The 12,894-nt window shown below is 41.9% G+C and overlaps 1 protein-coding gene across 1 annotated transcript; it reads right to left on the bottom strand.

Moving 5' to 3' along the window:
- Positions 1-951: 951 nt before the first annotated feature.
- On the bottom strand, positions 952-11,125 carry agpat9l (1-acylglycerol-3-phosphate O-acyltransferase 9, like). Its single transcript, XM_080765251.1, has 14 exons — positions 11,068-11,125; positions 10,561-10,752; positions 9,964-10,030; positions 8,069-8,217; positions 6,060-6,205; positions 5,863-5,937; positions 4,888-4,977; positions 4,558-4,651; positions 4,345-4,460; positions 3,749-3,804; positions 3,127-3,212; positions 2,735-2,863; positions 2,545-2,624; positions 952-1,977 (listed from the first exon to the last, which is right to left on the bottom strand). The coding sequence occupies exons 2-14, from the start codon at positions 10,702-10,704 to the stop codon at positions 1,872-1,874; spliced, it is 1,338 nt and encodes a 445-aa protein (XP_080621377.1). The 5' UTR covers positions 10,705-10,752; positions 11,068-11,125; the 3' UTR covers positions 952-1,871.
- Between the last annotated feature and the right edge of the window lie 1,769 nt (positions 11,126-12,894).

Consider the following 12,894-nt stretch of genomic DNA (forward strand, 5'->3'; position numbering starts at 1 on the left):
ACGGTGCAAGGAGAGATAAGGATGTCGAGCACTAAAACGGGCTCATAAATGGTTCACCTGATCAAGTTTGTCTTTGCTGCTTCTGTAAACAAGACGGTCTGAGGACCGACGGAACATACTCACATATTTAGTTGATTTCTTTTGTACAAATTTAGATTAGATTATGAAGTACACTTCACTATTAAAAGAATGAACACACCGATTTTAACCGTACGCTCATTTGTTCATTCTACCAGGTATCTCGAATCCACACAGAAAACAAAGCAAAACGGTAACTCTGACTCACCTGGGGTAAGTGCAGTCATTAGTTAGAAATAATAGTTTGTAATATTCTGGGAAATGTTAACACTATGGTAACCAACTTTGTGTTCCCAGGTATGTGATTTGATTAACATACAGAATGACAGGCTTCCCCCTAATGGAGAGATTAATGGTGAGAACACTGATCATTTGGAAAAACATCAATATACATTTGAGGCTTACTTCAGTACATGATGCACCATGTGCATGTATCCATTGCCATTCCTGTTTCAATCTGTTTAAGGAACCACACGAGAAGGAACCACACAAGAGAATGAAGGCAGCGATTGTGACACCTCAGGAAAGCAACCCAGCCACGACAGCTCCAAAAAGTCCAAAACATGTACTCTACTTTAAAGGCTCATACATAGTCTGGAATTTCGGTGGTGGGGTGACCACCGAACGACAACGTGACGTCACGAGCCGCGGTGAAGAGCAAACCACCGGCACCGCTCAACGTTATTTCAGTTATTTGCTGCTCATTTCAGTGAGGTGGTCACCTCACCACTGAAAATCCAGACTATGAATAGGCCTTAAGGCTATCACATTTCATATATGGATTACTTGTACATCTGTCTTCAAATTAATGCTTGAACCACTACATAGTATACTTAATTGACTGGTGTCCACCAGGGATCTGATCTGTACTTGTGAGCTCATAGATTGGCTATTTTCATTGAATATAGTTGCCAGTTGTCAACGAATGTTCGTCTATGACAGACCCAGATTAGGGACACTACGGTTCATGTGGTCAAAGAGTTACCACACCGAAGACATTTTCACTGACGACTGCGTCTTGAATAACTGGAAATGATGTTCCATCGTTGAAGTTGTGCCAAACAAAACAGTCAAAGGCCTAAATGGGCATCAACTGTGTGGCATTTTCATAATCAGCACCAAGAGGCATAATCCAAAAATGCTGCTTATTTATGAAAAACTACAAACAGTGCATGCAGCATATTGCATAAGTGAAATCATTATGAATGTACAGCAACACCCACAGTCAACACAGACAATTATCATCATTGCAGTGCGTCTATCGAGTGGTTTCAAGTCTTTCACACTTTCGTATTCCGATCAGAGAAATACAGTATTCACAGAGTTTAACATTCAATTAAAACACTGGCTACCTACACAGTAGACACACAGAAACCACCACAAAACTAGGCACTTCGTCACTTTCATACAGGGAGATTGCACTTGTATTGTACCCCATGCACATAACATTAATCCTGATTCCTTCCCCCCCCCCGCACAGACAATATCAGATCTACAAGCTCAAGGCATGGCACATTGCAATGTGGCGTGAGCTTGTAGATCGAAACATTTCGATACGTGACACGCCGTGACAACCAAGAATAAATCCGGCATTAGTCATGATGAGTTCATCACAGGCAGCTGGGCTCAGAGTCCATTCAGTGTTATTCCAGAACTGGTAGGGCCAAGTCAGACAGTCCAGAGGCAGAGATGCCCATTTCCAGCACTTCTATGCCCCCGTGTGTGGGCATGCACCGTACTGTACGTAAGGCTAACGGGGTTCGGCTGGCGTGCGGAGCGAAGACGTCAGTCACTCAGTCACTGTTGCCGCTGTCGTCTCCCACCACCATGCTGCTGAACTGTTTCTGCTGTTGCTCTTTAAATGAGTCCTTCACCTTGTCCCTCTTCAGCCCGCCGTCCCTGCAAAGGGCAGAAAGGATTCATTACAATAAAAGGTTGTGTGTTCGCCAAAGTGTTTTCTTCAGTCACCCATTCTGACCCGAAATCAGATTCTAAAAAATGGCTTCTACATCCTGACAGTTTTCTGACAGTCAGTCGTTCTTCGATTTAAAAGAAATTAGCTAAAGCATAACTTAATGCTAACACCAAAAGGGGTTCCCGCTCAAAATGGGTTAAAACACAGGGCGCTCTTCTAAGACACTCGCCCAAAGTTGATGAAAATATTCCAGAGGAAAATGTGCATAGTATAAATTATGCAACACTCCCATTGAAAACAAGTCAAAACAGACTGCATGAGGGAATTACACCTTGGTGGAAACAGCCCCTTAACCCTGGTAATCACAGCCATTTGCAATTCACTGTGCATTTAGTATTATGTGTGTTTCCAGACAGTATGTGTACTGTATGTGTGTGTGTGTGTGTGTGTGTGTGTTGGGGGGGGGGGGGGGTGTCTCCAGTCAGTATGTGTACTGTATGTAAAATCTAACAACTGTAAATACAGCAGAAGAGGGAAAATAATAATCTTACCACTGGAGGTCTACCAGCCCTCCCTTCTTAGCAATGGCTGCTTTTACTCTGTTGGCAAACTGGACAGCATTCTCTCCTTCCTGTCATATTAAAATAAACAATTACTTTAATATATGCGTGTGTGCGTGTGTAGTACGGTACAGTACACAGTGTACATATGGTCTACTGCATGGGCACATGTTGTACACACCTGTTGGTGCATGGCTGGCAGATACCACACGTTGCAGACCAGGGCCCAACTGGTCATCATCATGAGCAGGTACTGTACCATACTGTACTTTGAACTGTTCCAGAAGGCATCTCCAAACTTGGGGTCATACTAAATGCAGAATACATAAACGTATAGTTAAAACAACAAGGTATCAAATGTATACAGTAGGAGTGTAAAAGTGAAAAAGAAAATAACATTTAAAAAAGTTGAGCTACAGAAAGTACACTATAACTTTAGTCACGCCTAACCAAACTAAAACTAATTGATTTACAATGTTTGTTATAATGTGTTACAAAAAGGTTCTGCACACGCAAGCTACAAACAAAGAGAAAGTATTAATGTACAGTATGTCGGTCTTGGACAAAAAGTACCTTAATGGCTACAGGGTATATTATTCCTCCAATTTCAAAACTCCCCTTCTTGAACATCATGACAGATGTGTTGTTGACACAGGTACCTGGAGAAGGCACAGATTAGCACTTCAGAACCCCTTGTGAGCCCTTCCCAAAATCCACAGAAAAACTGTTTTGCAGTCGATAGCAGAGACATAAGGTAGACGCCGTCTTCGGCTCTGGTGTGTGTGTGTGTGTGTGTGTATCATTCGAGAGTAGGCAACATGGAGGCAAGCTTTTGCACAAGCATGGCGGAAGCAAAAGCTTGCCAAGCTTTTGCTGAAGCTCGTCAAGCTTCCTGGTGCGTAGGGACGCTCAGTAGGCCAATCAGAGGCAATGTAAACCTTTTGTTTTCCAATAAAGCTCATTTGGATTTAATTGATAAACCACAGAAAAGACACGCTGTGATTGAGTGACCTTCCGCACTTCCAATGAGGCATCTATGTTTTTAATATCCATCGTTGTTAGGGTCAGGGATACTAGATCTAAGATGAGTAGATACAGTACAATCCATGTCAATAACAAAACAACGATAAACCTAATCTATACGTATGATCAAGAGTTGGCGATGACTTTGACTCTTCTGCATGGTGAGACTTACCCTCTGGGAAGATCAATATCGGAAGCTTTGTTGTGTCACTAACGTGATCCCTTAACCTGGAAGTTAAAGCAAGTGGGAACACGGTCAATTGAAACAAGGATTATATAAACAAGGACAGGACAACAAAGTCACAAGTCCAGCTGGCAGATTCATCAGGCACCAGGATGCAAACTGGAGCTTAAAGTTCCACGAAATGCATTGAAGTCAATGAGAGCCGGGTGTACAAGCATATGAATAAACTTGATCTTTTAATGATTGTGCTCTTTGTTAACCACTTAGTTGAACCCCAGTGTCCATATTCCAGGGGGAACATTAGGCAACATTAAGGGTAACTCAAGTCCAGTTCTATAAGACAGGGATTTAAGTTGTAAAATAATCGATCAGGGAAATATAACAAGACGTAAGAGAGTAAGTTTGTGACTGGGTTGTTTAGGCTGCCAAGAGTGAATACTCCCCAGTCAGAAACAGTGTAAATTCCTCAATATAATTATATAGTGGCACACATCTGCTCTCACAGACTACAAATTAGTGTGCAGAGCAGAGGCACTTTTCTGAATGTGTGAAAAAGAAGGATTAAAAAAGGAAAAGAAAATCACCTTTTGGCCACTAGATGGCGATCTTTCATTTCTGCCCTCTCAAACCAGACATGGGGACATGATCTCACCATGGCTCTCTGGACTACTCCCATCAGACCTCCATGAATCTGTCCCACCTTGAAAAATTACAAAAAAGAAAACTCATTTTTTTCTCCAAGTTAAAACTATTATGGGTTGGCATAAAGCCTTGTAGTTGCCTTGCGTTAGGCTCACCATAGCATAACATCCGTCATTGCAGAGAATCACAATATCAATGGGGCTGGTGTGATTGGCAACACAGATCCCTCCCTTTTTGGGTCGGTTTTCCCTGTGATGATACAAATGAGATACAATATGAGAGGATAAGCACATTTTCTGTTGGGATTTAACCCATTTTAGGCAGGAACCCCTTTTGGTGTTAGCATTACGTTATGCTTTAGCTAATTAAAAATAGCAGATCTACAAGCTATTTTTGAAAAATCAAAGAGCGACTGACATAGAAGACATTTGTAGAATCTGATCTCAGGTCAGAATGGGTTAAGAAGGTTGACAGGTTTCCCTTACTTGTTGTGATAGTGAATGGTAGCAGAGAGTCCTCTGGCACAGATTCTGTAGCACATGACATGAACCCACTCACTCAGCCAGTACTTTATCCTGAGAACAGGTAGGTATACAAGAGAGAGACGTTTATTTGATCTGTGGTAACAGACATTGGAATTATCTAAGCTTAACCACACTCACTTTTATAAATAGCACAAATATAAAATCTACAAGCACACAACTCTCACTCCCTACGTGTTATAAATCAGCTATTTGCTAATTCACAAAAAAAAAAAAAAAAGTAAGTTGAAATATGGCGATACAAGGTTTCTGCCCGAAAGCAACGATGTATGAAATATACATTTATTGCATATAGAGCAACTTGTAAATAATACAAGATTAAAAAAAAACTACTGCATTACTGGAGTAGCTCTGTGAAAGGCTGGAACTGAAACAACGTATAACATTAATGAATTGAATTAAACATGTCTATAACAAACATACTGAAGCATAGCCCTGGAATAGCAGGGCTGTAAGTCTTGTTTTGGTGCATCATTCCGATTGTCTTGCTTGTTTTGTTTAAATTTGAAAAACTGGGGCAGAAAGCCAGACTATTTGTTACAAGTTTGTTATTGAGAAATACGCTTCATCTCTCTCAGCTAGGGGTCCTTGGCCTGAAAAACATCAAAGACGCCTGGATTAGGGACCATCACCGATTCGCCATTGGGTTTTATAGTCAGTCAGTGTCCGGTGTCTTTCTAAGAACCAGACTATTGTAGATGTTTTCCAGTGACAACATTCGCTGAAAATAGCGGATCTACAAGTTCATAGTGTCGCTCGCTTTTGAGCAACTATTTTTTGGCAAAGACATTTAGGAGAATTATGGATTGTGCATATTTTGTTAAGGGAGGAATCCAAGTAAAAGTCAAACTTATTACAAATAGTTAAAACTACACACAATATACATATAAATATTAGAATAGTAAGTGCTATATTCACCTCCAGTCTGGCAGTAATCCAACAGCAGATGTACCTATGACAAGCCAGCTGAGACCAATGGTGGCCAGAGTTATCCTAAAAGACAATTAAACACACTGATCATTTTGCTATTGAGAAACCTTGAGAGAAGGGAAGCACAGTCTGATAACGAGATTAGCAACACACAGTATCTCTGGTGTGTGTGTGTGTGTGTGTACCTTAGTGGGGCAAGGATGCAGTATCTGATAATGACACCCAGACCATAGACCAGAGTGAGTTTCGCACTTATGTATTGGAAATGGTTGTTGGTGCGGGTCAGCAGGTTCCACAACACAAGCTCTTCAGATGTGAAACGCTGGGTCACCTGGTAGCAGAGGGCGAGGGGGTTAGGAAAAAAACAACAAAAACGATAAAATACTATAATCAGTTCATAATCCGTCCAAATAATCAACCCCGAAGAAATGTATATATATTTTCGATCGAAAGGGTCAAAGGTCAAGGTCACAATTATGGTAAACATTTACATAAAAGAGAAACTAGAACAGAAAGTCACCGGTTCACCTCCTGACCCTGGTGTGTGTGTGTTCTAGTATCCCTGAGCACGCTTAAAGATGCACAATAGTGGCTTTTTGTTTCTTCTGAAACCGATGCATTTCAGTCAAAGACAGTCCCCGCTGACAGCCCCGTCAGGCTATGGGATGTACATGCAGCTACTGTTCGTGTCTTGCAGAAGGCGAGGCAGAGAGCGATTGAAAGAGAGGCAGTGGCGACCAAGCCTGGAATGTCATAATTTTAGGGGCACGGCCACATGGCATTTGAGGGCACAAAGGCCAAATGCCAGGGCAGATATAGATCTGTACAATCACACGGTGCTCAGGTGGTGCAAAGTCCCTGCCTACCACCCAGAGGTTGTGGGTTTGAATCCACCATGGTACAAGATCCGGCTTTGTCGAAGACAATTGGCCCGTGTTCGGGGGAGGGAAGCCAGGCGGGGCAGGTGACATTTGTCACTATGTAATCCCACGGGCTGGGCACTAGGGATGCCACAAAGTGACCATTAGCCAAATCGAATAGTCGACAGCTCTTCCGATTAATTGAACCCATCCCCCATAACATTTTTAATATTATGCACATGTCATGGTCACAACCATTATATGTTGAGTGCATGCTTTGATGGTTACAGTTTTATAATCAGTTTTGATGAGTAAACCTTTGTGGAGATCTTCTCATGCTAGTTACTGCCATTCAGGATGGAAAATGAAATCCATTTGGAGAGAAGTAGTTTCATAAGGGGCTGGTATGAAGTACTTGATATAAAGAGAACATGTTCAGTTCACTAGTCTACACTCTACTACACCTGCCTTCATTTCATCTGATTGTCTGTCTGGCAGGCACTTAACAAGCGATCGTTAACTGTGTCTGTTAGAGAGAGGGGCAGAGAAGAGTGGCTTTGCTCAACTTGATTTATACTTATAATCTCCACTCTGATGAAGGTACATGTTCAATATATCATGCAGCCTTATAGATTAGCCTATATTTTGATTATGAAATATTAAAATCGATTTCAGAGACATCCCTACTGGGCACCTGTACGGGAGGCGTAGGGGTAGGACGAAGGCTCAATGTACAGTATGAACCAGTAGGATACAACGGTAGTGACACAAATGCGTGTAGGGAGGAATCAATTGGCATAATGACTAAATTGGGGAGAAAAAAAGAAAATTGGCTACTCTGAATTAAAAGCCCAGTCCACAGCAATGAGTTCCAACTTGCAAACAGTTTGAATTCTCTGAATTGACCCCGTTGCAGGTCGGTGCAGTTTTGAGATTGTGTTGCAAGTGGTTGAAGTTGCAATTCATTGGTGTAGACTTATAACACTACGTTAGAAACATTGTCATAATTGCGAACGCAATGAGCACTTACTATGAGACCTAGCAGATCATGTCTGTGTGTGTGTGTGTGTGTGTGTGTGTCCGTCCGTGTGTCTGTCCGTCCCGCTATCCAAATATGGAGTGTGTTGCATCAGCAATCACTCAGCTCCATATATGGGCACAAAAGGGGCCAGGTCCACTCAGCTCCATATATGGGCACAAAAGGGGCCAGTGATTTGTTTGTTGTGGACCTGGCCCCTTTTGTGCCCATATATGGAGCTGATTGCAATTTACGATCTGCGTTCGCGTCCCGCGTTTGCGCGTCTTACTCGTGTTAATGACGGAATTAACCTTACCTCGTCATCCACAATGCTCTCAATGCCACCGCGGTAGAAATAGAAACAGTCGCTGAGAGTGAAGTCGCCACCCACTGGTGGTTTGGGGCGACTGCGTCTCAACTCTTCAAACTCTTTCTCCAGAGAGGAATCATTCCTCTGAATGAGACCTGAGAGAGAGAGAGAGAGACAGCCATTGTAATCAACTCATGAGCAAAGTCAACATCTGATAGGAATGGTTCTCAGTTGTAATCTGAAAGATCATCAGCCTGCTGGCAACGTGCACCGACATCTTTTGAACAAGTGAGAGGGGAAATAAAACACATTTATTACTTAAAAACCGTCCATGAAGGCATATTTGTTTTTAGTTTCATTTTATTTTGGATAACCTTTGATCGTTTTGCATCGTTGTGACAGCCCTAAACATTCTCCCCTTCCTCCACACAGGAACAGTTTCGACGTGGGTTTTGAGTGAAATCATTTTGGAAATATTCTAATTTTCTAAAAATAGTGTGTTTGTCTTATATGCAACTCCAGCACTGCTATTTTCAGCAATGAATAATGCTTTTTTTCAATCAGAAGTGAATCTGCAGTTCCAACTGCAATGGTCTGGCTACATACTAGTACTACAGTAGGTGACTCCATGAGTATGACAGAAGTCAAGACATGGTTGTCTAACCTTTCCCAGACAACTGTAGGGGTTGACAGACAGACAATACTGTACATGTGCAATGACTAAATTGGGACATGCAACAAAAAAGATGGAGCTTAAAATACTAAATCTTTTTGAATAAAGTACACAATTATTCTCACAGGTGTGCAGCAGTGGAAAGAAGTTTGAGAGTCACAGAAATGAGACACCACAGACTGTTGGCCTTTCACACAGTTACCTCAATTACAACATTTAGAAGATGAGATAAAACATGGAGGGACTGAACTTTATGACCAGCAATACATTGAACTAAAGTTGAACTCATCATACATTCCTCTCCAACTAAAGGTCTGAGACCTGTGGGAAGTCTCCACTGAATACATTCCCCTCTAAACAGGTCTGAGTCCTGTGGGAAGTCTCCACTGAATCTAACAACAACAAGGGAATAGACCTAGCCTCAGAATATTGTGCCGTCATATTAACAGGTAGGACGTCGGACCAAAGATATGCACCCACATTTTCCCAGTCTGTCGCTTCAGGTCACAGCGACACTTTTACACACTTTGGACTTTGAAGCGCTCGCTTTCTAACACACCTAGTCGTAGTAGCACCCTCTGCACTTGTATTATACCCCCAAGTGAATGATAATGCACTGAACAACTTCTGGTGAGATAGGCTGAGTTCCAGCGCCACATGAAAAGGTTATATCATATTCATAAACCCTCTCTGGCAAATCACTGCACAATATATCCATGCATTACGGTGATTCCACCCATGTGTAATGCATTTTATATTTATAGACTGCAATAAAAATGACACAGCCAAACCCCTTTTCTCAGACACAACGTGTGGAGTAAGGAGTTTCCATGTTGCTGAAAACCAAGGATTTCTTTAACTCCTCAAGCACAAGGGCTTGTCCAGGCTTGAATAGACATTACAAATCATTTAGATACAGGAAACAGTTTGCACAACAACCACAACATTTCCAAATCAAGGATACGAGTTAAGTAGATTAGTTAAAATAAAGCACAGCACCGACTGTCACCGATTTATTTAACTAAAGATACTGTTGTAAATGATGTACTATTCAAAATAATATATATATTTTTTTAACTTTTGTTCATACTTCCAGACAGGTCGTTAAGGTGATCACCAGCCAAATTATTCGTAGTTAGGAACCAAAAGGACCCTTAAAACTCTGAGAGTGTACAATGATCCATTCAATTTCTACACTCAAACCCCAGACATCCAGTCTTGTGCTCACCATTTGATGCAGATTCTTTGAGTGTTGTCTCATCTCTGCTTGCCTTCTGTATGTTCAGAGTGGCCCACTGCAGACACAAGACATTCACATTGTATTCAGAGTGGCCCACTGCAGACACAAGACATTCACATTGTATTCAGAGTGGCCCACTGCAAACACAAGACATTCACATTGTATTCAGAGTGGCCCACTGCAGACACAAGACAGTCACATTGTATTTTCAGAGTGGCCCACTGCAGACACAAGACATTGCATTTTCAGAGTGGCCCGCCGCCCACTGCAGGCACTCACTCATTGCCATTCTCCACATTACAGTACTGGTTCTCAAAGTGGGTTCCAGGGACCCCCAGGGGTTAACAGAGGGGGTTGGGGAGGAGGAGGAGGAGGGGGGGGGGGGAATATGATTCAAACCATAAGTTTCTCTCTCTCCACAGCTACATTGACAGTGGGTTCCCGTATGGTTTAGTTCCGTGCACTTTTTAAATTTCAAGGACCTCCAGGGTCCATTGGGACTCGACATTGAGAAGCGCACCACTTTAAGCACTGGGATTCATCTGGGATGAATGGCAGACTTGTAAAGACATTAGGCCTACCTACCTCTAAGGTTTTGACCAGGAAGCTCATGTAGACCTCAGAGATACCAAGCGAAAAGCCAAACATGGCTGGCACCATGATGAAGGCCACAATGAGGTACAGCCAAATCTTCAGTCCCTGCAGGGCCATGCTCCACAAATCCTCCATCTCTGCAGTTCTCTCTGCAAAGGCTGTAAGTAAAAGGGGTCCTTGCTCCTTATGTAGCCCATGAAAAAACAAGGGGGGGGGGGAAAGTCACTTCCTCATTTAGATCAGTAGATAAACTTTAACAAAACAGAACTGCATGGTACAAATAGACTAGCACTGCTAGTGACTAGACCGTTACTACCCCCACTCAAGGCTTTTAACTGAAGCAGCTCTTCCCTCTAATGTATATTTTACATGAATTAGAAACAACAGATACAATCTCTATAATACAATTAGTCTATGTAAATTACAGTGGCCTATATGTTTCACAACATACTTCCTTTACCGTCTAAGTCAATGCACGAACTTTTACGTTGTTCTTACCTGTCAAGCTTCCATGCCCCTTCCTACATAAAACACAAACAGGCCTGGGAGGAACAGCCCATTCAACTGAGGTATAACGACACCAAACACGCCTTTTAACTACTTCACTTCTAGACCAAAGTTCACCAAGTTGTGCACAACAGCGTCTCCCTGTGGCTACACAGGGAAGTGTCTCATACACCTGTCAAGGTGAAGCTGAGTGGTGGACTATAGGTGGACTGGACACATATATTTTCTGAGAGATATATCAGTCACATTTTTTTGTTGCATGATATCAATTTGACATCAGTAAGTTATCCCTCTCTGAATGCCTGGATGATTAACCCCACCCAATGGCCATTAGCCTACAGAGGGAAATTCTATATAGGCCTACCCACTATTTATTTGATAAAATTTTACATATGTGAACTTGCCCATTGGTGCGCTTTGAGCACAAAAACTTTCAAAACCACCAGCCCCCAATCCAGGCGGAGAACCAGGGTTCAACTTCAGCAACAACAGTCCTGATGAAGACTATATAATGTCTTCACCAAGAATAACTGATTTACAAGCTCACAGTGAAAAACAGCAGTCGAGATTATGGGTGGCATAGGGTCAGTGGTCCACCCAACACAACACGCTGCCAGGCAGCATTAGCAGCCTATAGGTGCACAGACGGCTACGCTAGCCAATCCGACAGAATCAGCAATAAACTTCACAGGTATTCGAATGGGTAACAGTATTCTATGAATTTTATTTATTTGTTTTTGTGCGCGCTCCATGTTTGTTTCGTTTTTTATGATAAAGATACAAGAAGAGATAAGGAGGAAAAACACAGGAGAAAAACAAATAATAAACTGTCATAATGCTAGATTAATATCATCTTTGTGAATGAATGAGGCTGAATATGTGATAGATTGCTCTCTTTATCCAACCTCAACTTTGGCTTGGGCTGATAAGCCTATACCCTCAGATGCATAAACGTAGGGCAACACCACGTTGTCTGAGTAATATGCTTATGCAGATTTACATGCTCATGGCATCATTATTATAATACGACTCATTCACAGCCATGCTGATAAATCGTGCTCCCTCTCATTTAATATTACTTAAATCAACAAGAATTAGATATCATGACTTTGGTTACCAACTAGCCTACAGCTTTCACTTCTAGATGTTTCTTTGGTTACCAACTAGCCTACAGCTTTCACTTCTAGATGTTTCTTTGGTTACCAACTAGCCTACAGCTTTCACTTCTAGATGTTTCTGAGTGTTGGTGTGAAAATGGCTCCACAACACAAGGGTCCGTTTGGTTCTATTTGTAAGCTGTGAGAGTTACATTAACACTCAGGATGTTACAATGAAGAATGTTTGCCAACTTTCATAGAAAATAAACATAGTGCAAGGATTAAAAATACCCTAGCGTCACCCAATGTGTTCTTTTTACTTAGGCTACTCAGAGGACTATTTGTTGCATGACAGGATCTATCTCTGGTCCATCTGTCCAAGAAAGAAATGTATCTTTAGAAGCCAATTGACCAAAACGGACCTGTCGCTTTTTAAACAACAACAATACCCCAAAATACAATGTGAACCCCCAGACAATCCTTCATGGGGAATGCTACAACTCTCTCCATGTGTTAATCTCCCACCTTAGATTAACAAAAGGGCCTGATTATTTTCCAAGATCACACATTTCACAGTCTGTTGCACATTACTGTAACGGGGGACTTCAGGGGGTCAGTTTGGGTAATGTCATGATAAGAAAATAATTCATTATTTTCTTCTTCTTCTTTTTTTTTTTTACACAATCCAGAGAGTTTTCAGAATCTGGTGCTTTGGCAAACA

Source organism: Protomyctophum bolini (genome assembly GCF_963924005.1).
Source record: "Protomyctophum bolini genome assembly, chromosome: 6".
Taxonomy (NCBI): Eukaryota; Metazoa; Chordata; class Actinopteri; order Myctophiformes; family Myctophidae; genus Protomyctophum; species Protomyctophum bolini.

Excerpts from the sequence above, each read along its gene's own strand:
- agpat9l (XM_080765251.1), bottom strand. The coding sequence starts at position 10,704 with ATGGAGGATTTGTGGAGCATGGCCCTGCAGGGACTGAAGATTTGGCTG. Across the intron at positions 10,031-10,560 it reads TCCTGGTCAAAACCTTAGAG|TGGGCCACTCTGAACATACA; the intron begins GTAGGTAGGCCT and ends TTGTGTCTGCAG. Across the intron at positions 3,213-3,748 it reads GATATTGATCTTCCCAGAGG|GTACCTGTGTCAACAACACA; the intron begins GTAAGTCTCACC and ends TGCCTTCTCCAG.